Source organism: Aythya marila (genome assembly GCF_965140915.1).
Source record: "Aythya marila genome assembly, chromosome: 5".
Classification (NCBI taxonomy): Eukaryota; Metazoa; Chordata; class Aves; order Anseriformes; family Anatidae; genus Aythya; species Aythya marila.
The window spans coordinates 4,794,744-4,821,862 of record NC_139046.1 but is presented as its reverse complement, the minus strand read 5'-3'; the positions used below and the strand labels follow the sequence as shown (position 1 = coordinate 4,821,862).

General features: G+C 44.7%; 1 protein-coding gene across 4 annotated transcripts in view; it reads left to right on the top strand.

Annotated features, from left to right (window-relative positions):
- Window positions 1-27,119, top strand: part of SLC35F4 (solute carrier family 35 member F4) — a gene marked incomplete at its 5' end in the record, with an annotated part of 100,110 nt that overhangs the window by 70,317 nt on the left and 2,674 nt on the right. For 2 of the 4 annotated variants that reach the window (XM_082760794.1, XM_082760796.1), the window contains 5 exons: window positions 7,672-7,860; window positions 11,948-12,245; window positions 19,478-19,697; window positions 25,620-25,745; window positions 26,921-27,113. In XM_082760794.1, coding sequence (XP_082616920.1) covers window positions 7,672-7,860; window positions 11,948-12,245; window positions 19,478-19,697; window positions 25,620-25,745; window positions 26,921-27,113 — 1,026 coding nt within the window. The remainder of the gene's footprint in view (window positions 1-7,671; window positions 7,861-11,947; window positions 12,246-19,477; window positions 19,698-25,619; window positions 25,746-26,920; window positions 27,114-27,119) is intronic. The other 2 variants (XM_082760795.1, XM_082760797.1) reach the window with 2 other exon arrangements.

The window sequence follows — 27,119 nt, the reverse complement described above, 5'->3', positions numbered from 1 at the left end:
GTTGTGTGGCTTTGAGTCAAATGATTTGTGTTTATTTGTGTTTATCAGTGGAAATTACCCTTTCAGAAGTTCCAGGTATAGAAGGAGTCTTCTGATCTCTCATGAGACATCTCTGTGAGGTGGGGTGTTTGTGTGCCTGGTCCTGCCCTTCCCAGGCTTCCTTCTGGATGGGTGAGGAAGGAGCAATAATCAGAGGCTCCTTGCATGCTGGAGGAGAAGTTAGTACCTGTCCTGGCAGTCAGTGTTGTCAGACTCCAAAGATGTCACAGCTAGGTATGAATTTTGCCAAAGAATTTGATTTTGAGGCAAATGGGGATGCCGACAAGCCTTTCCGACAGCAGAATTCAGTCCAAAATGTGCCACTCCAAATGGATGTTTTAAATTATTTTTGTAGACATATACAGGCAGTTTTCTATTGAAGTTGTAGAAGTTTAAATTTTGACATATAAAAGTCATTCATAATTTGCATCACTTTTTCTGCATTCCAAAGCTTTTGTCTTTCTTTGAGTAAAATATAAATAATCCTTTTGACTCTAAATATACCATGTTCTGACCGGTAATCTTAAAATCTATGTAACCAGTGTGTTTCAAAATGCTTCGTGCTCTCTCTTGCTGCCATTTGCAATACAGATAATATCAAATAAACTTATTTTCAAGACCGTTCTTACACCCACACTCTGGTGCTGGCATATTACTTCTGATGTCAAATCAGTGGGATTCCTTGTCTGTGCTTAAACAGAGGCAGTGATATTTGAGTTACGCTGAAATGAAAATGGGTTTAAAAAAAAAAAAAAAGGGAAGAAAAAGTTGTAGAATCATAGAATGGGTTGGGTTGGAAGGGACCTTAAGGATCATCTAGTTCCACCCCCCAAATTGTCTTGGTTAAAGTGGGTAAGGAGGAAAAGGGACTGGGAAAACTGGAACAATGCTTATGCATCAGAGCTCCCCAAAAGGCAGCCTGCAGGTTGTTTACAGACAGCAAAGCCTGACTTACATGCTTCCTGCTAAAGGGCTCTTCTCTTTCTTTTTTCTTTCTTTCTTTCTTATTCTTTCTCTCCTTCCTTGCTTCCTCCCTTGCTTCCTTCCTGGCACACCTTCAGGTGCCAGGACCAAGTGCAATCCCGGGTTGTTTTCACGACTGCCTTGTGCTATGTGAAGATGCTCCTGCCCAATTCTGTTTGCCTTCCTTTAATTCTGAACTCTTCAGATCTCGTGGTGTTTGATGCAGATGCACTCAACTCCTCATTAGCTCATTGCATTTCTTTTGCTCAAAGCTACTTACAGCCTCGTAGTTGGCAGAGTTGCACAGATCTCTTTCAATTTAATGATACATCCTCAGTCTGTAGTTATTGTCAGCTTTTCTCCCTGTTTATATATTGCTTTAGATTATGTTTTGTTTGTTTTTTTCCAGATCTTGTGTAAAGTGATATCAAGACCCATGGCTGTAATGTGCTGCAGCCTGTGTCTGTGTCTTAAATCAGGAGAATTTAGCACACAGAGACCAGGTCCCAGGGCTGTTATCATCATAAAGCCAAGGAGATGCAGGGCTGGCTGGTGACCTGGGGAAGTTATCTGTGTCATCCATCCTCTAAGGCAGAGCCAGATACACCTTCATCACCCCTGACAGGTATCTCTGTCATTTGTCCCTGCTCTGAGACTTTAGGAACTTACCGATCACTGCAGTGAGAGCTTTCCTTCTCCCAGTGCAGGATGTGGGACGTGGCAGGGGTCTTGGCCCTGGTGTTGGCTGGTGGGAGGTGGGAAGCCACATGGATGAGGTTTAGTTCCTAAGCATGAGACATATCAGTTATGTATGGAGTAGGGGAGAAGGGGTGGTCTTCAGACCGTTTAACTTGGGTTTCCTCCCCTGATAATTAGGCTGGTGACACGTGCAGTGTGACACATCCCTGGTCGGGCACTGCATTAGTTATGGGATGGCAAAACGTAAGTTATTTGCTGCCTCTTTGCTCCCTTTACAGCAAGGACAGGAGGACGTGCTGAAATCATTGAGATTTCTAATTGTGAGCGAAGTTTCCATCTGCTGATTTGAAATGAACTGTTGTGTGCAGACACCGAGAGGATAATTGGCAGAGATTGCAGATGGATGTCACAGTTAAACTACAACAAAAATGTCTGCTTTTTTGCTTTCTGCTCTTGACAATAGTTAATCATAGTACAAGGAAAATGATGTACACCAGCACTGAGTCATTTGTTTTTCATTAAAATCTGAAAATCTTGTTTTCCCCTCAGGCAAAAAAATAAAAAAAACAAAAAATGCTGTAACCTTCTCATCCCCTTCAAATATAAAAACTTCCAAAACAAACAATAGTAAACTAACAGAGCATTATTCTGAGCAGGCATCCTTGCTTAACTCAGACACACAGGGGCCAGTTGCAGAGTCTCAGAAGGATGTCTTCAAATGTCTGAGATACGGTGAAGTCATTTTTCTTCACAGAATAAAATAAGAGATGCTGATTCCTCAAACCTGTGTAGCACGCTGTCTGTAACAGCACTCCACCTGTGGTCTGTTTGCTTGGTAGTAATGTAATTATGGCTTCATATCCTGAGTCAAACTGCTGCTTCTGGACTCATTAAAAGCTGGGGAGAGTTTGCCCTTGAATTTTATCTTCGCAGGTCAGCTGTTGTCCTCAGGTATGTCCAGAACAGCTTTGCTTGCTGGTTGTACTGAGTTGCTGTGGTTTTATTCCTGCATAAGGAAGGACAGGATTTGATTTTACAAGGAATTCCTTTGGCTGATATAAAATAAACCATGGAGCTAGCTCCCCACAGGACTGGTAACGTTAGATAGCCCAGCCTGCAGCTGTGTGACAGCAGTAGCAAACAACCTAATTAAAGCCATACCTACTGCTATCTAATGATGTTTTCTTCTTGTAAAATGGACAGAACAAGCTTTCCTCTACCAATAGCACCACAGTTCCCATTTCTGTTGGGCCACGTGCATCAGATATTTCCCTGGCCATAAAATTGACATCACCTTCCCCTTACTGCACCGCATTAAGAGCAAATTCCATTGCAAAATCTCCAGCCCTCGTGGCTGTGAAATGACTTACCAGCGTGCACGCAGGCTGCTGGAAACAGGCTTGTGATGTGTGAGCGAGGCCTTCATCGCAGCGGATGCTCACTCCATCAGGTAACGTGGCGGTGTAAAGGAAATGTTGTCAATTCTTTCCCCAGTGCCCGATTTAGCAGGAACATTTCGATTGACGTACTTTCCACATCACACCAGGCTGGCTCCTTCCTCCATCCATCTGTCAAAACTCAGCAATTGTCTCCGCGGCCGTGGTATGAAGACATCATTTTGTCAATGCAAAAATGAAGTATTAGGAGGTGAGATTTTGAGCACACAGTAGAACAAACATATTGTAATGCCATTTGAATATCAGGGAGGTTGGAGATGCCTTGACTGACTTCTTGCAGCGGGTTGTCTCCTGTGGTAGCTGTGGGTGAGCACTCCTCTGCAGGGCATTGAGAACATAAAACAAAAACTGATCAGCTCATAAACATGCCACTAATATAACCATCAATTTAGTTGTGTAATAATAAAAAAAAAACTAACTCACACACAAAAAAACAAAGCCAAAAACCACATGCCAGCAAGCCAGATGCTACTGTCTCAAAAAGGGAGACACTTCGTGTCGTGGACACACAGGTAGGTTCTGGAAGAGGATTCAATTATCTGTTTGAGACGTTCTAAATTTCCATTGGGGCAGTCTTAAGAAAGAAAAGAAAAAAAAAAACACATCAATTCTATAATGACCAGGCCATAAATGTTACTCCCAGGGCTACATTTTTATATGGCATTGATTGTTTTTACTGGAAGTCCATTCAGTCCATTTCTAGTAGCAACTTTGAGACCAGAAAAGGTGTCTCCAACAGAATGGCATATTTTTTAGTATTCAGAGCACTGTTGTCACGTGATAAATATGTCCTATATATACAAAAAAAATCTGAAAGTTGTTTTGAATCTCAAAATAATCTTTTCTCTCCAAGCCTCCTGTATGATAAGAGTGTTTTGTGTAGCCTGAAGCCAAGGAGGGGGCAAATATTCTCACCGTGTGAGCTGCATTTGGAAATCTGTGTATCCATGGAAAGCCACAAGTCATCATCTGTTAGAGGGACAAGGGATTTTTACAGGTGGATGGTGACAATGGTTCTCAGGACACGTGTGCTGCAGGCTCCTGGTTTAACTCAGCCCAGCAGCAGCAGCTCACGGTGGCTCACCTCCTCCCGCAGCCTGGGCTTGGAACAGTGCTCAAGCACGTGGAAAGGAGAGGATTTGGGTGATATTAATCATGTGGTCTGGGGTAGTCACAAGCATAATTACCTTGCTAAATGGAAGTGCACTGGAGTAAGTATGTGCTAATTAATGCCAGACAAGGACAGACTGTTAGAAGCATGCAGAAAGCCCCAGGTTCTCCTTGCTGCTTTTCCTTCGGTCTCCACGTGTATAGAAATGGCTTTGCTTCCTGAGCTGTAAGGTGTTTGCATTTGCAGGGCAAAGAAGAAGATTTACTGAAATAGAATAATAAAAAGAATCTTGAAAAATGGGACAGAGCAGAGGGTTGTTTATAGCTGATAATGAAAAGTCATCCTGTTGAATTTGATCCATTAAGTGCTTGATACAATCCTGTGGGGTCCTTTCCTGTTTTCCGTTCCCTCCTTTGTCAAGTCCGTGGGCTGAGTGTTACTTTGACACTCAATTACAAGCTCCAGGTAATCTAGGAATAATTCTGGCAGTCAGATCCATCAGACTGGCAAGATTTTTCCTCTTTGCTAGGTTTTTCCCAATCTTTTTTCAGTAGCATCCTCTCTGGAGGGGGCACGGGCTCACCACCTAAGACCGTGGGGTCTCCGCAGGCAAGTGGGATTCACGTATGCAAAATTTCAGTGGCAAATGCTGCTCTTGATGCCTCCCCAAGTTTGGAGGGTCTCAGTGGATGCCTGGTTGATAGCTGGTAAATGCTTTGTGAGGCAAAGAACAGCAGTCCCGTATCGTTCTGCCTTCCCTTCCTCTAACGGGGGTAGCGGCGCGCACGTGCAGGGTTTTGCTGGTGTGTGTTGTAAAAGCTGATTTGTTGCCCTTGCTGCTGATACCAGGTTTGGACAAATTATCCCAGCACATATCTATTCACCTTCCCTGTCAAAGGATCTCCTTAAAATATGTTCAGCTTCAGTAGCATTAGATGGCCTAGGCTTTCTAACGGTAACAATGAAATATTGATAAATTGCCGTGCTATCGGATTGCTTTCACATATAGAAGAAGATTTCACTAAATCAAGCAGTGACTTTCAATTAAATGCAATCTCTTGAATTGCAGTTTTGGTCTCAACTGCCGAGTTTCTCAATGTACAGGAAAAGATTGATGCTCCTTTATTGTACCAGATATAAATAACTCGGAGCTCTTTTTGCGTATGAGGAAAAATAGGTTTCCTTGAAATTTCGGTTGCAGATCATCTGCTAGACTTCTGCTGAGCGTAATGTGAATCCTGAGCTTGCTCTAAATTACCTGAATTGAGATGTAGCATGTGTCTTTCAACTTAATGAAATCTCTTTAAATGAAGCGTATCAAAGTGAGCAGTGATTTGGGTCGATGCACCTTGGCGGCAGATTCTCAGAGGACAGGCAGTCAGCAAACGCTTTCGGAAAAAATCCCCTTCAAGTTGTGGACTGGAAAATTTGTAAGTTCCTCACTGAATATTTAGGCCAGAAAGTACTGATTGTTTTAACCTTGTGGAGATTGGAACTAATTTTTGGCTGTCAAATAAAGGTGTTGTGGTGGACTTTGGAGGCTTGGTCTTGGGAAATGAGTAGAACAAAGTCCTGGAGGGAATTGCACGTCTCTTAGATTAAGATTTTCTCCATTAAAAAGTAAATATATGAAGATGAAAAGCTGTTTTAGAAGTTTGAAAATACCCAGTAGACTCTAAAAAGTTCTGTAGGGAGTGATGCTCACCGAAAAAAAGAGACAATATAATGCTTAGACACCGTATAGGTGTTAATCCTTCAAAATCAGCTTCAGTGGTTGTCCTGTTACAGACCTTGTGTTGTATCCCTCAGTGCTTGAATTTGTAGGGCCGTGTGGCAAGGTGGGAGCAAGCAGAAAGCATCTTGGAGGATCATCCCTAGGGGTTTATTGGGTAAAAACTGAAGTTGGAGGCTCTAAATAGGTTGAGAGGGCTTCTGTGAGCAGTACAGTGTATTCATCTCTTTCTTCGTGGTCTTTGTAGTTAGAGCTGGTGAATCTAACATAGCTTTAAGCTAATCTTTGAAGATTATATGAGAGGCTATATGAGCCTCTTCTGGCAAAAGAGTGTTGATTTCTTTCCTACAGTCTCCTAAACACTGAAATTGTGGCCTTAGAATATACTTTTATGTGGTTTGGCGTGGAGATGTTTGCACAACGGGTACTGAAATGGCCCGTGTTGCAATGCAGAATGTTGCCTTCTGAGCTGCTTGCCATATTTGTTGCATACTTGGCACCTTACATGTGGGTTTTGTGTCTATTTTTCCTATTCTTTTCAATGTGAGGCCTATGTTTGTCGTATTGAATCCTTCCAAGTCATGGCAAAGTCAGTGGCTGCTCTGGGTATATGTGACTCAGGTTGGGTTAAGTGGTCACCAGCTGAAATTGCATCTGCAAAAAAAGTGCTGGGTGATCTCAACTGACCATCAACACACCTGCTTACCAAAATGACCTCTCATCTCGACTTACTGGCTCCAAAGAGGACTCCGATCTGCTGCTCATGTGTTGACCTCTTAAACAAGCACCTTCGATCAGTTTGGGAGCACACGGATGATCAGGCTCACTCTGCCAGATCCCAGCACCGCACTCCTTTCTGTTCTTTGCTGATTCTCCGTCCAGTCCTTCAAGCTCTTACGTGTAAAATGCTGCGTCTTTCTCTCTGATGAACTTTTCAACTGGTGCTGCTGCTATTTCTGAGACCTGGGTCTTGTCTGCTGCCTCGTGCCTCTGCAAAGCCTCCCTGTGAAGTGCAGCATCGCGGTGTTGGCTGCACCTAGCAGCAGAAGAAAAAGCAACTTCTCTGAAGATGTGGAGATCCTGATGTGGGGCACGTCAAGACTTAAATCTGGCCTCCTCAGTGAGTTAGAAGAAGTCTGATCCTACAGATCTGTCAGTGGCTGAGGCTTCATTCCATGCAAGACCCCCAAGGATGATTCTGGAGGATGGAAAGGGGCAGCCGTCCTCTTGGGAGCCTCCCAGCACTGACCCCAGGGGGCAGTCATTCCTCAGCCCTTCTTTCTACCCTAGGGAAGGATGGTGACCTCTCTTTTTGCCCGATTCAGTGTCAGTGCTCAGGAAGGGGCCCACGTGAGTACAAATTCCTTTGACTGTTCAGACCCTATGGATGGAGCCATGGGGCTAAGGATATGCTGCACTACAGGGCTCTCATTTCTCCAGGGGAAAGACTGGTTTTCGTACGGCACCTTTTATCTATAAGGGGGGAGAGAGTGGAGTATTTATTTACTTATTTATTTACTTGATTCTGACCAAAGCTGAAAGCTTGATTTTTGCACTGTGCTTCCTTTCTCCCGCTGAATCGTTTGTATGCATTTCACTGGCAGTGTTTGAAAGCCCCGCTTTCCTCCAGGGAGTTTACAGCCAAACTGATGCAAACTCTTTCTTCTCAGGTGCCTCACGATCATCTGTCATCCAATGCAAGCCAGGAGGCAACTGCCCCAGCAGACACAGAGGCATGACTAGGCAGCTCTCCCCTCTATCTGTTGCTGAAGATTCTGCTGCTCCCATTCTTGAGCTGCAGAATCGAAGTCCCTCGGGAATCTGTCGGCACAGCAGAGTCGAGAGGCAGAGCAGATCAGGTAGGCATAAACAGCCGCATTTTCGGCGTCACAGTATGCCTGCACAAGGCCTCTTCCGTCTGTTTTCTGAAAGATGGTGCAGGGTCCGGACGTGCTGACGTTTCTTTTCAGTGCTGCAAACCGCACGGCCACGTGAAGGCCCCTCCTGTACCTGTGTGCAAGCTGGGGGTAGGCAAGAAGGAAGCAAGGATGGGAGAGAAAGCTCTGGGCCTCAGTAGGAACATAGGATGTGTTATCTGAGAAATTGTAAGGCCAGAAAGCACAGAAGATGTCAAAAGGATGATTAACGTTAGTACACAAATTAGTCTTACAAGGTTTCCTCAGCTTCAGCCTGGCCAGAGACCAGGACCCTTAAAAGCCAGCCATCTACCTCCTCGAAGACAATGACAACTTCAGCTCATACCACGGACGGTCTGATGAAGAGGAAGAGGAGGAACAACGGGTGATATAAGGATACCTAGGAAAAACCATCACAGTTCAGATCATTGATCAGCCGCGCATCAGGGCTTCCAGCAGGAACGTGTCATGTTCTTTACTGCAGAAGTTTAGCTCAAATGCACCCATAGGTATTGTGAACACTGACTTCTTCACCATGACGTCCATCCGTCATCAACAGGGGTGGTAAGGGAGCAGTTACAATATGCAACCAGAGACCTTTGAATGTGCTGAATTGTGCTGAGGAGAGAGCAGTTAAATGACTGAAATAATTTAACTGTCCCAAGTGCTTTGCAAAACTGTCTGAGTAGATGCGATGAGGAAAAAGGGGAGGAAGAACAGACTGGATCTCCCTTGCACACTGGAACTGTGGCAGATGAGCCTTTGTCTTCTCACTTCACCACCGATGGCAGCAAGAGTCAGACATTTTCTGTCTTGTGCTGGAAAATGGAGGGTTGTTGTACTCCAGGAGTACTGTCTTGATGGAAACCCTCTGAAAACAATTGAAGGTGACGACTGCAGCAAGGAGTGGGTGGTACAGCATCTTCAGGATCATACCTAGGATACCAGAAGACCACTCTGCTCTCATTTTTTTTTTAATTTTATTTTTATTTTTGCAGATATCAGGCTGAAATAATGCTGTACGTGCTGGCACTAGGGTACATCCAAAATCAGAATCCATCCTTTTAAAAACTGACTTTAGTTCCCTTGAGAAAAGGGTAGTGCCTTGACATCATACTCTTCCAAATGTTTATTTTGCAATTTTTTTAAGTTCCCTTTTTATGCATTCTTCCACTCTTCCATTCCTCATCAGTGAGGTTTTAATAGGATTGACCTGATAGGTAGGTTAACAAAGATGTTATTTTCTAGGATGTAGTTACAAAATAGTTACGAGTTCGGAAGAAAAGCTGTAGGATTTGATTTTCCTCATCTCATTCTTTTGAAAACAAAAGCAGAAGCTTTTTCTGTTTCCATCTTGTCACAGAGACATCACATGCAAAAATTGCATTACTTTGTTGGAAAAGGACCACGAAGGGATGTTTCTGCTAGCTGCCTCTCAACATAATTTGCCACTGACATGTGTCTTCTTCATGTGTCATCTGCAGTGTCATCTACATTCTTCTCTGCCTTTCCATCCTTGTTGAGCTCTCAGATTGTTTCCATGCTTTCGACAGGTCTGTTGGTCTGTTTCAGGCTGAGCTGTCACCAAGGATTTCTACCACCTTGCTAACGGTAAAATGCTATTTACCAACCACTTTGGCTAATGAATGTTTTTTTCTCCCCGTTAACATATCATTCAGTAGCTGAACAGAAGCACTACTTTCTTGCTCAGTCCAGCCTCGGCTTCATGACTTGGAAATCCTCCAACCTGTGTGTCTGCTTTCCGTACGTCCCCACCCTCTTTAAGCTCAATCCCCGTGATTTTTTTAAAGATATTTCTTATCTCGTCCTTGTGGATCTTTGGCCAAGATTTAGGTGTGCAAATCTCATGGATTTTTAAGTGACCGTCAAGTTACTGTGCCAATTTGACTGGGGTTTTCACTTTAAATACAGATATTTGGTCTAAGGGGAGAGAAGAGCCTCCAGTGGGACATACATCCCACCTGCCTTAGATACATGAGGACGAGAGCCACCTTCTCAACATGCTTTTCCATTATCATTATGTATAGAGGGTGCCTAGGCAACGTTTTGAGTCTGGATATGCAATTATTTGCTAACTGCATTACATGGGGTGAACCCTACCCATTAAGCACTTACAAAAACTCCCCGCTGCCCATTTAATTAGGCTTAAACTTACATAGGTCTTCTAAACCAAGCTGAGACTTGCAAAAAGTGTATGTTTCTGTGCCTTTCCCCAACATTCAGACCTGTAACATCCAAGTCAAATGCTAATGACAGTGTCATGCATAGTAACAGCAATTACAGGGTTATTTGGTAATTGGAAAACCTAATGTGAAGATAAAGGTACTTTAGTCTTCCATCATTGTGTGATTACTTTAACTGTTAGCTGAAGAACTAATTGCATGATAGCTTTGCTTAGCAGGAAAACCTGCAAGGGGATAGTACGAGATATATTCTTTCTAAACCATTCTAACTTGCAAATAAACTGTAATTTACTTCTTAATAAAAGATGCCAGTCATTATTAGTACTACAAAAACACCTATTTTCTCTCAGTAGCCAAAGCGAATGCTAAAATGATGCTTTTCTATTCAGAGCTCTGTCTGATTATCCTCTCCATGTTTTAATAAACCTGTAATTTTATTTAAATTCTTGATTCACCACTAAGCAGTGGAGCAACTAAATGCTCATTATTTGGGGGAAAAATGCAGCATACAATCGCAATTACAAAAAGCTTTGTGTCCAAGTTAAGAAAATTTTTGGTTACAAATGTACTCCCTGTTATGAGGAGTAAGTTTTAGGTGTAAAGTAGGTCTGATTTAATAACTCGGAGCCTCACTTTTATGTTTCTTTATGGCTGTAGCAGAAGCAGTAGTACAAAAGGAAAGTCAGATCTGATTTTGAATTGTACCTCTCTCACATTTAAGAGTGTGTGCTCTCGCTGCAGTAGGTCTGTGGCTCCCCTTAACATCAAGAATTAGATTGCTTCTTACACTACATCACATCAGGTGGCGATGTGAATAGTAATAGCTGCCAGTCATGATTTTTAGAAAGAACTCCAGTTTCTTGTATCAAACCAATGCAAATGTGTTCTAGTGTGGTAAATGGTTGGAGCTCATCGCTGCTGCATGAGCACGTGGACCTAAATCAATCAGATTTTACTGCTGCTCAGCATCCAGTGTTGCTGGATCGGTTGTTTTTAGCTGGAACTTGAAATCAGAATAGGACTCATGGGCTGCCTCTCTGGAAGGTACGTCTGGAGAGCAAGTCATTAGCCAGTGAGATTAATTCTCTACACAGTCTGCAGTTCTGTTTCCAGTGATCTGCAGATTAGGTCTGAAAAGTACTGTATTAAAATGGAAAGCGGCAACTTTCCATTTCCTCCTGGGTTATCTTTAGAGGTTTATTTCCAGGCGTGCTGAGCTTCGGTTTTGTCCGGTTTCCTTTTTTAACTTCAAAAGTGTAAATACACAACCTTGACTGAAAAAAAAACCCTGTCTCTGCTTTGGAATACAGAGCCACCAGACTCTTTCTTTTCCACCTCTCAGCCTGCAAAAAAAAAAAAAAAAAAAAAAAAGTGATTTTTGAGTTAAAATCTTGAATAATAAGAACTTGTTTCTGGCTTCAGATGCACCAGCTCAGATAGCTTTTATGTTGCAAACATGCACAGTAATTGACTTTATAGTGTAGCTGGCTCCAAGAGATGGAGCTCTATTCTAGGGGTTTGGCTGACAGAACGAAAGAAGGGCTGATAAGGCAAACAGCTTAGCTGTAATGCTGGTACCTCAGGCCTCTGTGTTGTGTTTATATTTTGTTCTATCACCTTGAAGATAGTATTACTGAAGTATTTCTGAGCAGGATTTAAGTGTTTGTCAGGCGCGCAGGAATTACAGAGAGAAGGCAGGGGATGGTTTGTGTCTGGATTGGAAGGGGAGATTTTGTTAAGAATTGTTTTGAATGCATTAATTATGTGTGCAACTCTTCTCTTTTTCTGTGCTTTTTTTTTTTTTTTTTTTTGATTTTATAATCCAGGAGAAGAAGGAACACAAACGCACACAGAGAGCAGCAGCCAAGAAGCTGAGGGACAGACACGATGCCAGTCTTGCACATCCACGTTTCTTAAGCTTATCTGGAGATTTCTGATCATTTTGTCCGTCTCTTCCTCCTGGGTCGGGACCACGCAGTTTGTCAAAATCACGTACGAGACCTTTGACTGTCCTTTTTTCATGACTTGGTTCTCAACAAACTGGAACATTATGGTGTTTCCCATTTATTATTCTGGGCACCTTGCAACTGCACAGGAGAAGCAGTCTCCAATCAAAAAAATCAGGTAGGCTTTATCGTGGCAATATCACTTTAAGCAGCCTGATTTCTGCGGACTGAAATCGCTGCTCTTCTCTGGTTGACCCGTGGTGTCAGAAGACAGCTTGAAGGTCATGCTGCTGAAAATCTCATTCATAAATATCTTACAAAAGGCTAACAGATGAGTGATATATTCTTGAATAAATGGGTAATTGATTGTAGAGGGTTTTTCATTGAGTTGGAAAGGTCAGTAATTTGCCTATAATCTTGCCGTTATCTAAGATCTCTATATTTTGTGTTCCTGTCTGGATCAGGCTTCCACTCACCATTAATTAATCTCTCCTGGCCCATTTATGACAGAGTGGCAGTACAAAGTGCAACCAAAACAACTCATGGTGAGGAAAGGATGTGAAGGCTTTGTTCTTCTGTAAAGCTCCACGTGGAAATAGCTTTTCCTCTCTGTTTCGAGAGGAATGGCTCCCTGACCCCAGGCTTTCCATGGCTGCAAGTTGCAATTGAACTCAGCCTCAAGTGCAAAGACTGTAGGAGTCTACAGTACTGACTATAATATTAGTCTGCAGGGGTGGTGATGTATAAATGCCCGTTGCTTTTTAGAAGCCAGCCTTCTTTTGGGGGACCCAAAGAAGGCATCCAGTCCCACCACCAGCACTGCAGCAGGACCAGGCTCACCTCCACCCTGGCCAGTACTTACCAAAACCATTGCTAACCTGTTCTCAGGACACTTCCATGCCACCACCCTCTGGGGCAGTTAATTTTACAATTCCTCTTCTACTTCCATTACTCTACTAATCTGACACTGAAGTAGAAGCTGCTTTAAAGGATGGAGCTAAATTCAATGTGCCAAGGTATCGCATGCCTCAGCCATGGAAGGAAGGTATTTACAGGACAGTTTGGAGCTGGGACCCAGCTCTGTTAGTCCAGTGTAGACTTGCTTTGAAAACAATCTCACTGCCTCCAGCAGAGTTGTCTGTTCTGCAGGGTACTGCGGGTCTGTCATTGAGCACTCAGGGAATTCAATTTGTGACTGTCAGAGCTGGAGTGTAGCAGGGCCAAAGTCTTCCCTTGGCTGCTTTTGCCAGGATCTGAGATGTAATTTGGCCCTAAATTATCATTTCTGTCAAATCAGCGTGGCTAAAATTGAACAGTTGCACTTAATTAACTGCTTCTCTGAAAACCCTGGTGCTTTGTACGTTAATGATGCCTTCATTGAGATTCTTTCTGGAGTATTTGTGAGAACATTAACAGTGTCAGCTTGGCTGCTGGGTATGGGGTAAAGTAATAACAAATGCAGAGCAAATAAGGAACAAGGTGAGAATAAACATCCCTGCAGATAGATCCTCAGCAGTTGGTTGGTTGATTACATATCCATCAGAACAAAGTTTTGGTCCAGACATTCGTGGCAGTGCATAATAAAAGCATGCTTAAATAATAGATACATTTCCCAAGCTGCTAAGAGTTCAGCTGTTAAATTTGAGGACACATGCTTACATGCCCAGAGGAATTTCTGCACACAGATGTGGAGCTGGTTTGTGAATGTGTGCAAAGTGCTAGAGCTGATGGGCTGGTGGCGAGGCGTGTTCCCAGAGTATTTCCCATTCCAGATGCATTGGGAATGCAGATCCCAGGGAGGATCTGGCAAATAACTGCTGGCAAATGCTGGCTTTATCATGGGGACCAGTCGACTTGGTCTGTGCTGTGCTATGACTTCACAAGCCAAACTCTCTCTGCTTAGATATGGGAATGGAAATCTCTTCAGGATGACTGCTTGGTTTTCTGACCACTTCAAGAATTGAAAAGCATCATTTGTAGTTTTTAAATTCAGAGTTATAGAAAGATTTAGCTTGGAAAGGATCTGTGGAGGTCGTGTAACCCAGCCTCCTGCCCACAGCAGGGTTATTTTCCAAACTAGACCAATTTGCATAACTACTTGTGTTGTGGTTTTGATACTGTTCCTGTTACTGTTTATTATTATTATTATTATTATTATTATTATTATTATTTATTATTATTATTATTTATTATTATTATTATACAGAGATGTCTTGTTGCTTCATTTGGTGGTTTTATTTCTGGGGAGCGAGTAGCCAATTCCTGCCAGTGAAGCCTGTCCTGTAACGATTCCAGGCCTGCCTCAGAGTCCGGAGGAAATTTGTGTTCGTGTTTCTGGAGGATGTAGTTACTCACTGTGAGCTTTAAAGACATATGACATCTTGTCCAGCAGATATTCCCAGTGGATCTGAACAAACAATGTCGAGATTTCTTGGCAGAGTCCAGTGATCATGCTAGTGACTTGCAGAGTGCTGCCCCAGGCTGGTAAAGCTGTATAGGGCCGTTGTTCCTTTTTATGTCTCAACAAATAAATCCCACTTGGAAGGATGGAAGTCTCAGTCTTCAGCTTTACATTGGCTCTCTGAAAGGGCTATAATCTTCAGGCTGTAAATTGTGTGCTTCTTCCCTCTCATATGTTACCTTAGAGATTAAATTGTGTGGTCTCAAAAACTAACTCACAGTTATTACCTCCCTGCTGCATTTCTGTGAAGTATCTTAGTTGTCTTCAGGTGGAAGACACAGCTCTTAGTCTCTCCCCAGTGTTGTAGATAACAGGTTATGTCCCGCATATACAGACCTTGAAATGTGGGAGTCCTAGCAATAGCCATGAACAAAAAGTCCTGAAGCTCAGCAGTGGGAATTTTCACCCTGCCGATATTTCCCACAGCAGAAAGCACTTCACGGGCTTGGCGTAGGGCCCTGACAGAGTTATGGCTTGGATTAGGTGGAAGATATTTTCAATGTCAAGAAATTTTGCCTCCCTGCGCCCTGTCTTGGTTTCTCAAGGACAAGCTCTGTAATGTACGATGGCTTTCTGCCAGAGTATAGCCTGCTGTAACACCAGGTGCTGTGCAGCCTTAAAGGAAGAGCGTTCTCGGTGTGGGTTTGAGGAAAGATGAACATGCTGGGAAGAGCTGGTTTTGTAGGAGAAAGGACAACAAGATGTGAGCCTCACTTAAACTGAAGAGAGCCCAAAGTGGCTGATGTTTGCTGTCTTCTGCCATCTGCAAGTTTGTCACCTACAAATGTCTCCATCGATGTTGCAGCAGTGCTCATCCCAGCTTCCTCTTCTTCTTCTAGAACAGCACTCAGATCTAGATCTTCACTGCAAAGGTCTTTCCAGAGGAGACATGAGGATCTGTGTTTCCTGAAGCTACCCCAAATGGGTCAGTGGTAGGGAGGAAGACCAGCAGCACAAAACCAGGGCTTCCCTTGGGCCATTCCTGTTGGGAGACAGCGTTCCTGTGCTTCTGGAGCCACACACTGCTTATGTGAGAGGGTCACACAAAGCTGGGCTCTTCCTTTATGTTTAGACAAGGTACGAAATGAGAACTCGGTCATTCCTGGAAAAACATCAACGTTTGTTAAACCACCACTGCTGCGGTGTCCATCCCCTGAGATGGAGCTAGACGACATTTTAGTGCACAGGTGCCAGCAGTGGGACAGAAGGACTGAATGACATGGGAACAACTCGTGCTGACAAAAGGTCTTGCAGTGCTTCTCACTGCCCTAATGTCACTGGTGGCCCTGCCAAGTATTACTCTGGATGCTGTAATTACATTTCCCATATTCATGTTACCCCAGGTAGCGTCTGTTAGATATGTTTGTTTTTTTTTTCCTGTAAGCTGTTTTAAAACCAGCTGCTGCATTACACTCCAGAGGCTGCCGTGCGTCAGGGGTGAATAAATCTATTCTTCTGCAGGCTCTGGCATCAGAATAACGACGAGGTGGTGCAGGCTGTTCGGTGGGTGCCAGAGGCAACGCTACACGTCTGCCTGAGGTGCTGTAATTCCTGAGAGCATGGCACGCTGCCCAGAGCTGATGGCTGAAGGCTACCTGCAAATAAAAGGAGCTATTTGTGTTAGAGGGCAGGTTTTAAATAGACTTCTTGTGCATTTGGAAATAGTTTGTGTCATAGTTTCAGGGTCAGCTGCCCTTGGATCTGTCTCTGCCTTTAAGTCAACAGCCTGCAGATATCTGTATCGAGGAGGGATCCACGGAGCCCTCTCCCCTGAGCGCAGGGTTTTAATCACTGTCATGTCCTGATGACTTCTGCAAGTTTAATTTTAGTTGCATGCCAAAGAGGCTGAGTTAACCACTGAGCAGCCAGCCTTCACAAAGCCCGAGGCAATCTCCTGTAGACGTGGATGGGGAAATAAAGTATTCGTCCCATCTCCTCACTCGCTGAGCGTTATTCATCAGGCACTCGGAGCTCTCCTGGGCACTGAGGTGAGTTCGTCTGGTCTCTGTCTTGCTCAGCATGACCCTGCCACAAATTTTTGCTGCTTTTTTTTTTCTTGTTTTTCTTTGAACTGACAGATGAGGAACCGCTGGCCTCTGTTTTGTCTGGTCATTGCATTCTCCTGTGTGTGATGAAGGCTCCTCAATGTGCTTGAACAGTTCATTGCCTGGGGCGTGTGAAGCTTTTCCAGATTTCTTTTCCTAGTTGTGAATCTGTGTTCATCCCTCCCACGGCTTCTGAGAACTTAGAGATAAGCGACGTGTTTGGCAGTGCCACAGCTGTCTCTGCCAGATAGCTGACCAGCCCAGAGAGCCCGACCCAGAATAACACAAAATTTGCCATTGTACTGAAGGCTTCCTCCTTCCAAGGATCCACAGTCAGGGAGATTTGGACCCCATCCTCCTGGCTCTGCTTGGAGTTTGTCTGGGTACAGACATCCTGGAGATCTACAGGACAAGAAAACCCAACCCGTTCTGGCATCTCCCCCTTCCACCACCCCTTTTTGACTTTTTGATGCCTCCTGCCCCCAGACGAGCAGAAGTGCTGTGCATATTCCCAGCATCTCGTGCATAACTCTGGCCCAGCCGGCCTCCAGCTACAGCTGCTGGTCCCTTTTATCTGCCCGCTGTCAGTGCCTCACCTTGCCAGGCACGGGGATTACAGGGATATAATTTCCCGTGGCACATTTTTAGAAGAGCTTTTCCTGCTGCCTTGCAGATTGTGCCATGGTGACGTGCTCGGATGGTTTTGCTGTTGCCTTTGGGATGGTGAATTGTGCCCTGCATTATTGCAAGCAGCCCAAGCACCTTCCTCTCTTTTAATACAGCACAAGCTTGTTCCCTCTAAGACAAATCCTGACAGTGTCTGAGACAGGTTGCATTTACAACCATGTAACGATCTGATCGTGCTTCTAAATCGATGCAGAATTCCCACTGGTTTGGACATCAGGCTCCGTACGGGTCCGCAGCTCACAATTCAGATCTGTTCTTGACAAGGCAGTGAACACCAGCCCTGGTGTCATGTAATGCAGCAATGGTGCAGCCAGGTCAGAGGCCGTCTGTCTGAGCCCAAAATCATCTCTGCATTTACCTAAGTCTCACGGGGAGAAAAACATCTTTTAAACATCGACTGCTACATCTGCAAGCCAACAAAACATTCCAGTCTCTGCTACCAGTGAGTCCTTTCTCAGACAAGGAGTTTCATCCCATTTAACTCCTGTGGAAATCGGTGGTACAACAGCCTACGTTCAAACTGAGGCATTAATCTGTTTGCTGCACTTAATTTGCTTTGCATGTCAGGTAAATGATACACGCCACCGGCTGTTCTTTTTCCGTGTAAAACATTTCTGTTCAGACCTACAGGAAAAGGGCTGACTTCAGAGAACAGACAGGTCAGATGGAATGAAGGAGGTAATTAGCAGATCTACCTGCCTGAGCATTAGCTTGTTGCACACACCAGCACAGAGTTTGAGAAAGGAACTTATTATTACCAAAAATGAATGCTTTGTACCCCAGGTCATTTTAGTGGCAGCAGGGAATGAGTAGTTATTAAGTAAGACATAGCTCATCTTATGTATTATGTAGATGTTATTGTTCAGCTTTCCTGAAAATTAGATGGTTTCTATTCATAATAGAAAAAAAAAAAAAAAGAAAGAAATATTTTTAACAGTTCAACTCCCCAAATTTAGGAAAAGTGGTTTAGGACACCTGAAAACAACACTGCCTGTAAAAGCAAGATCAAAACTGGATAATGGTTATCCTCCCATCTCAAAACCAAACAAAAACAAACCACCACCAGAACCCTCAGGTGCTTTTGGCTCTATTTTGCAATGCATTCTTTGAAGTTGCTCGTTAGTTCCACGTAGTTGATATTTTAGGAATTTTCCAACCACAGCCGTGTTTGGCTGCGAACACTTTGGGGCCTCGAGGCCGCATGGGATTTTGATGAGTCCCTTAATGTCGCCCCGTAATGATGTGGTTTGATGGTACCTTGGTTTGCTCCCCTGGCATTTTGGTTTTGTGACACGTTCCCGTGTGGGACAACTCCTGTTTTATGCAGACAAGCCAGCAAGACTGCACTGAAGTCAGGACCTGAATTGTACTATGGTATCCTGAGGAGTCCCTTTAACCAAGTCCAGAGGTGGTGGATTTGCTAAAAATTGGCCTTTGCAGTTTGGGAAGGGTAGAGGTGGGCAGCCTTCTGAGCTGACTTCTGTTTCTTGAAATCCTAAGAAGCAAACAATTTGCTCAGGTCATGTGTGACACACAGCTCTAATGGAGCTAGGGGGTGTTTTGCAATCTAGTCCACAAAGAGAAGTCTTAAAATGCACACAACTTTCCCCTCTACGATAAAATACATCTGTAAAACACCCTTCCCTTCCCCTTTCCTTTCTTTTCCTGGACTCAGCCCCATCAGCTCAGCCCCACTTCTGGTGGATGCCTGTCCCCCTGCGGCGATGTGGCCAGCAGGGTTTCTGAGTATCCCAGGTGATTCTCAAAGCTTATTTGGCCGTGCACTAGAACATATTTCAATAAAAAGAAAAGCAGGTTTCAGAGTAAAGCAAGAGAAAAATTGTCAAGCTGAAAGGAAAAAAAAAAAAAAAAAAAAAGCAGTTATAATCATCGTGTTCATGGCCTTGGAGGCAGAAGCTGAGAACTGTCAGTGTTTTATAGATAACCTTCATTTATGTGAGCGAGGCCCTGGGATCGTGGTTGCACACGGTGTGATTATTCCAGGTAAGTTACTTCTTTGCTATTTGGGAAACTGCTGTTTGAGAAAAATGCAGGTTATTTGCTCCATGTGAATTAACCGATACTTTCTTAGGGGTGCGCAGAGTAGTTAAGAAAAGCACTTAATGGAGTGTGATAAAAGTCTAATGAATGTCTGCTGTGCCGGAGTGAATGCTAAGCACGATTCTAGCTGAGCTTTAAACTCTTCTCTTTCCTCAGGGAATGCAGTCGGATTTTTGGTGAAGACGGTTTGACGCTGAAACTCTTTCTTAAAAGGACTGCTCCCTTTTCTATTCTGTGGACTTTGACTAACTACTTGTATTTACTGGCTTTAAAGAAGCTGACAGCCACAGACGTCTCTGCCCTGTTCTGTTGTAACAAAGCTTTTGTCTTCTTGCTTTCTTGGATCGTGCTGAAAGACAGGTTCATGGGAGCAAGGGTAATGCATGCCTGATTTTCACCTCTCTCATTTTCATACCTACCCTTAAATCCATGAGCTATTGTGCTACCGTAGTGCTGCTGCGTTATGGTATGCACATACCATGAAACCATTTCTCATTTCGATTAATGATGCGAACTTCAGCCTTAAAATCAGCTAGAGATGGCAGACTCCAGAGGTAATACAAATTTTAGCTATTACAACCAAGTGTAATTAGATAAATTAAAATAGGAGGACTTCCAAATTCCTATAAACTTGTTCTGCTTGGGTTACAGTGCTGAAGAGCGCTCAATTAGTTTCATTTTAAACTTAGTGATAAATACTTAGGTTCTAACCAAAGCAATTTTATTAGTTCTTTGAATAGTTGTTTTTTTTTCAATAAGTAGCATATTTTCTTATTGCATCCTATTACATTTCACACATGCATACATTTGCCAAATAGGGTTTAAAAGTGACAGCAGCTGCTTTGCATGAGGGTGTGTTTTTCATTAAAGCCTTACAGGACACACCGACAGTAATATGGAAATGTTTCACTCTTGAAAAACAAACAAACAAAAAGAACTCAAGCAAAATTACGTGTGCATGGCCCTGGGGAAGAGCAAGACTGTTTCCTGTGATTTTATGTACCCAAATCTCTTAGTGGGCAGCAATTTAACTTGTTGCCTTTATATCTTGGCTAAGGACTGGGTATGCCTTCTGCTGTTTCTGCCCATGCAGATTGTCCCACTGAAATGGTCTAAGGCCTCATGATCTTGTTGGGTACAATCCTTACTGAGCTGCCAAGGGCCTTGAACTTAATTAGGGACTCTTTGGGACAGGTTTGATGCCTGGGACCAAAGGGGCAGGTGGATGTAAGTTCTGTGGAAAGCATGATGGATCGGGATTTCATCCAAACAGGCTTTTATAAAAAATGACAAAGACACCAACTTTTTTGGTTAATAGTGAGGTAGAGGGGCTCAGAAAGGAAAGGACAAGGCATCCTGACTCGCAGGCAGCTGATGTAGCCTTCAGAGCAGACAGCAGCACACTGAGCAGAGCCCTGTGCTTGGCCTTTGGGAGCAGAAGAGGGAACTGTTTAATGTAAAACAGTCCCTTGGGTCTCCCAGCAGGACTGGCTGGGTGGTTGGACATAGCATGGAGGCTGAACATCGAACCCCTGCGTGTTGTCACAAGAGCATGGGTAGGGATCTGTCAGCAGGGGGTTGTTGGATGGGCTCAGTGGAGGGTCCGTGGCTCACTAGGGTCAATTCAACCAGACCAGATAAAGTGAAGGAGGTTCCCTGGTGTTTCATAGACCTCAGCCATGGTTCCCTTGAAGGTAAGGACACGGACGTTTCACCTTGTTAGCTAAAGCCAGACATCTGTACGTCTATTTCATAAAACGTAAAAACATCAGATGAGTGTGACCTACCCTCACTGATGCCTAACTCAAAGAATAAGCAGGGTTTGAAATGCTCAGGTCCTCTCTACAGCAGTTACCAGGAGCAGTAACTTCTGAGGCTGTACTTCCCTCCCTGTCCCTTGATCATCTCAGCCTCTTGCTGTTACTACTCACTTGTGCAAGGTGCTACTGAGCCCTGCAGAAAAAAAAATAGTAATTTTTATACCTTTTAAGCTACAGTTTTTGTCTAAATCAGCCTCTTTCTGGAAGAGCAAACACAACTATTGTATTTCCCTAGCCCATTCTCTTTAAAAAAAAAAAAAAAAAAAAAAAAGTAAAAAATACTAAGGCTATCCTCAATTATTAGCCATTTTTCACTGACTGGGAAAAAAAAAATTGTTATAAATATGCATTGGTATTAATGCTGTAAACACCGTGAGGTTTGTACAAAAATCCTGGCAGAAGAAGCGAAGAGCAAATCCTGCACGTAAAAGAAACTGTTTTTGCTGCTAACTGGCAGATTCTGTATGCAGCGTGCTTGGAAGGGCAATTAGCAGCGTTTTCCAGCAGCCCTCCTGCCAGAATAACACTTAATGATGTTAATAACCACGCAGGAAAGTGTTTGAGAACTGAAATACGACAAAGCAGCTCGGCCCCAGCCTCGTGTGTTTTGAATGCATCCACTCCTTTCGCTCCCGAGGCTCTCAGACAGCAGGTGTAATTAGGTTATTTGGACAGCGAGGGGACGAGAAGAAATAAGGGTAATGATATACCCTGAGCCAGTGTTTGTACAGAAGCACTCAGCAGCCAGGAGCACAGCCAGGTTTTTTTTTTTCAAAGGAGCTCAGCTCCCAGCAGCTCTTTGAGAGCCGTGGAGCCGCAGGGCATGTCTGCAGCGTGTCGTGGTGGGGAAGCAGCCGGTGCGTGTACCTGAGACAGATTTCGGCTGCCTGGGCTCGAGAACCAGTGGCTGTGACAGCTCAGAAGCTCTGCAGCAGATTGTCAGCATTGCCAGCTCCCTGCTGGTGCCCCGGTCCTGAGAGAGCAGCCGCTGGGAGCTGGGTTTTCAGGTGGGCTGTCTGAAGAGCAACCCATCGTGGTAGTCACCTCGTGGTGCAGCAAAGACTTGCTTGTGGAAGCATCAGCTGCAGGGGGGCTGCAGGGGCTCCATGCAGCTGCCCTGGCTGCGTTTAGCTACCTGGAGTCACTCTGCAGTGCCCTCAGCAGGGATGCTGGAGTGTGGGAAGGAGCCTGCACCCAGCCCCAGAGAGAAAAACTCACTCCGGAGGAAGAATATTCATACGAGGGTGATGTATACAGCAATGAACGTGTGGCTATTTAGCTATAAAAGTGCAAAGGGTCAGAGCTTCAGTGCAGGGAGAACCTTGGCCACCCTGAGCACCTACTGCACTGCCCAGGGAAATGGCACAGCCTGCACCATAGCCTGGTTTGCTTGGCCACTTGTGAATGTCTCATGAATTAATAAGGCAGCCTGTATCCACGTTAACGCTGGGACTTGGGGAAGTCCAGACAGCTGTAGCTCAGAGCGAGCACAAATATTTAAAATACTTGATGTATTTGAACAGCTCTGTTGGTTTATGATGCTTAGCAATAGCCATGTGCTTAAAAGTTTCCAGACTTGAGCCTTTGCTTGTGTTTCATCTGTGAAGCTGAATTAATGCTTATTAGGTGGGTGCAGAATGGTCTGGGGATGGTTTTCCCCCAAAAATGGTTGTCTGTAGGACGAAGGCAGATCTCTTTACTGCAGCACCCCATTTTCTGCTGTGCTCCGTGTGGAAAACAAATGTTCCTGACTAAAATGTTAGTTGGCCCAGCTCTCTTCCAGGAAAAAAAAAAAAAAAAAAAAGGAAAAAAGAGGCTGGCTGATTTCATTCCTTCTCTAAGAGGCTCCAAAAGAAAGTTACTACACTCCTCTGTTAATTAAAAGCTTCGTTTAACGAGCTGTCAGCTACAACAGCCAGCTTTGCTGTGTGACCTTGCTGCTGCTCGTCAGCTCACAGCAGCCTGCAGGACGTGCTCGCAGGTTCCTAAAGCAAACACGCCACAAACGCTAAGCAGAGGTCAACTGTGCTAATGCAGCGATGTGTAATTTGCAGGAAGAGCTTCCAACACGGAGTTTAAATAGCGTTCTCCCATAATCAGGTCGTATTCATCTGAAATCTCACGAGGTGATGCTCCGTAGTGTCCATCATTTTGGTTGCTTCAGGGGAAAAGGCGGCTGGCTTTCTAAAGCGTTGATTAAATTAGGAAGCTGTCTCTCTGAGTTTGGTGTGGTCGGAGCAGGGAGGTGTTTTTCCCACCAGGAAGGATCTCCCCGCGGGGATGATGGATTTACTCCTCGCCCCTAGCACAAGGCAAGGTTTCGCCTGCTGGGCCTGGGTGTTAAATCTTCATCCTTTCCATTTGGAGAAGGGCACAGCTATCGGGCTTTTCTATTTTGTCTGGTGGGAGATACTGCTTGAGATATTGCTGCTGAAGTATCGCAGCTGACAGCTGAAACGCTGCGTCTGAATTTATGTGCGAGGCAAGATGGATAACGCAGCCGCAGATTAAAACAGATGTGCAGGGCAACGGGGAGGCTTCAGAGGACAAACAGGAGGTGTCGTGCTGGCTTCTGAAGGGTCCTGGGTCTAATTCTGCATTGCTGCCAGGCTGGGCCTTTGTGGTGTTCATATGCTAGGGTAAACCATAAGGAGGAACAGCAGAATTACAGAATTATTACACAGTCTATCAGGGAGTGTAATGATACGACAAGGGGAACAGTTTTAAGTTAAAGAATGGAGGTTTAGGTTAGATATGAGGAAGAAATTCTTCACTCTGAGGGCAGTGAGGCCCTGGCGCAGGCTGCCCCGAGGAGCTGTGGCTGCCCCATCCCTGGCAGTGCACAAGGCCAGGCTGGATGGGGCAGGGGGCAGCCTTAAATGCCGCTGAAACTCATTCTTCTAAGAGAATTTCACTGTAATTTACTCTCAAGTCCTTGGATAGAAATAGGTTTGAGGTCAAAGTCAGCACTGCAGCATCTTGGGTGCTGGTTTGTGGTCCCTTGCCACCCCTGCCCTGAGCGCTGCAGGGGGAGCAGCAGAGGGTCAGCTCTCCCAATACCCAAACTCGCTGAAGCAGTGAGGCCAGGTTTCCATTTAGGCCCTGGAAAATTCAGCAGGCTCCCCTGTCCACCTAGATAGGCCACAGGTGAGAGTCCTACATCCTCAGGTGGCAGTCTTGGGGACACAAAGGAACTCAGCTCTTCTCCGGAGCGGCCTGACCACCAGGCTGTTAGTCAGGAAAGGGGAAGGAACACACCTTGTCCCCTCTTCCTAAAGTTTTTTCCAAATCTCATTGAACCTTTGCATTATACCTGAGAGATACGAGCATATATAGGACCCCAGCCCTTGCCATTAGGCCGGGGGGACCTGAATTTCAAATGCCAGCCTTGAAGTTCACCCAGAGCCGCATCTGCTGCATCTGGCCTGTGGGAGGCACACAGTTACACTGTCAAGGATAATCACATTCGTTTCTTAGCTTCTATGAATGGGGAGGGCCCTTCTCCTCCTTCTCACTGGGGAGTTGTGTGATTTAATGGCTATCTGATGACAGAGAAGTGTCTGATCCTTACATACTGCTGGTGATTCTGTAACAGCCAACCCTGGCTATCTGCAGTTGTGCATCCTCTGCTCTACACCGAGCTCTAGTAAATGAGTGACCTTTTTTATAACAACAAGCTGTTTAACGTCACTGTAATTCTTTTTAAATCTATATAAAAATCTTTCAGAATCGGGGCTGTAATTTTCCACAGGTCTGAGGAAATGCGTTTTCCTTTAAGTCTGCAGAAGTTAATTATTCAGCACCTTCGAAATTTAGACTCTGTATTTACCTTCTTAGAGCAATTAGGCAGAGAGAAGGAGTTTTTCATGGAGGGATCCCTGACACTGTTTGGAGTTCCTTGGAGTCAAGACCAAGGATTTCAGATGTGGTGCAGATACTTAGTCCTGTTCTTTGTCCTTGAAGTTTCTTAGAAGCTCTGTCTGGGCTCTTCAGATGAGGGACACAAACATAAACAACAACCACCATACCCCCACAAACCAAACCAAGCCAAAAGGAAAAAAAATAAAAAAATAATTAACAAATAAAAACTAACACCAACTAAGCACAATGGTAAAGGCTTCTTAAAGACACAGCTCAGGGATCAGTCTCCTGAACTGCTGTCCAGAAGGATTGGCCCTCAAAATTCTTGCATTTCAATTCAAATTGGTCAAATTGGTGGCTTTGCTGAATATTTGTCCCCTTGTATAGTTGAGCACAGCATCTTAAAATTTCTTGGAGTCGTATCTCCCAAGTGGATTCCTTTCATTATGTTTTCCGCTTCTCCCAACAGTTCATAACCACCTATTTAAGGGAAATGGGTAAGGCTTGAAGTCAGAGCAAGCAGCTAGTGGCACTCATTGAAACCCCACACAGCGATAATCTCTTCCCGTGTAATGAAACTGCAGTGAGCTTTACGTCGCTTTGCTTTGTCTGTGCAGATAGTGGCAGCAATAATGGCAATCACAGGAATCGTAATGATGGCATATGCAGATGGTTTCCAGGGCGATTCAATTATCGGGGTAGCATATGCTGTTGGATCAGCCTCTACGTCTGCATTATATAAGGTAGGTCACAACCATTTATTAATATTCTCGTTTCTGTAACGCTGGATGTTAAAAACACACAAGTAGGAAGCGAATCCCTGTGAAATAAGCGCTTGATTTTCCTCACCCCTCCCGCATCATTTGCGTTGTGCCCGGGCAATGTCACAACATCAGAAAATTTACTAGGAGGGCAATTAGCTTGGAGCTGCCGAATACTCCGCGTGCCTTCGCTTTATGAGCCTTTAATGAAATCCCCATTATTATGCCGCCAGGAGCTCGGTGTCATGTTTTAATCATTTCCTGCCGCCGCGGTTTATTGACACCGTTTCGGACGGGCTTGCCATATGCAGCGGGAGGAGAGGGAGAATGCGGCGAGCGCCGCTCTCCTCCAGCGAGGACAGATGTCTCGTCCCCGGTCCGCAGTGCAGCTCTCTTGCATATTCTGCTCTCGTGCCAGGCTGCGAGCCCCTGGTGCAGCCTGTGCCTTGCAGACGGGCAGCGCTTTGCCCCCGCTGTGTGAAAGCAGTGGCTGCCCTTGAAGGTGAGGGGTGGGGAAGGGAGGGATGTCTGACCTGGAGGCAGGTCGGGCTAAAGGTGGCTGTGGTCAGGTATGGTCAGATCAGGGAGGGCAGGGTGTGTGTGAAGACGAGAAGTTCAGACTTGGGTGTAGCAGGATGAGAAGTTGCCTCCTGGTTTTAGATTTTGCTGTCTCTGATAAATTCATTGTGAGCATTTGTGAGTCCCTCAAAGTGTGTGAATTTAGGATTGTCTAGGGCAAATCCTCCACAAGGCTCATGCTGCCTTGAAGCGAGTCTGAAGCGAGTTTCTCCAGGCTAGACATTCCTCTCACAGCCCCCCTCCAGTAACTTTCACTGCAAGGACCAAATTGTCTTTAGGTTCATAATTACACCCACTCCTCTTGGCACTTTGTGCTAAGCTTTGTTGTACAGACTCAACCTTCCCCCTGTTAATAACAACACAGTGTCTCTCGTTGAGCTAAAATAAGGCAGAAATCTTCCCCAAATCTCCCTTGCAAAACTCTTCTTGAGTGAAAGTCTGAGCTGTAGCACCCTGTCCTGGTCAGGTCTGCCCCTGTGCCCAGCTCTCCCCAAATGAGAGGAGAACCCTGTGCAGGAGGCCTTCGATCTCCAGGGCAGACATGAGCCTAAACCCCTCCTCTTTCCTCTCCTTTGCAGGTTTTGTTCAAGATGTTCCTTGGCAGTGCAAACTTCGGGGAGGCCGCTCATTTTGTCTCCACCTTGGGCTTCTTCAATTTAATTTTCATCTCGGTCACCCCCATCATACTGTACTTTACCAAAGTGGAGTACTGGTCGCCGTTCTCTGCCGTGCCGTGGGGTTACCTGTGCGGAGTGGCTGGCCTCTGGTTAGGTATGT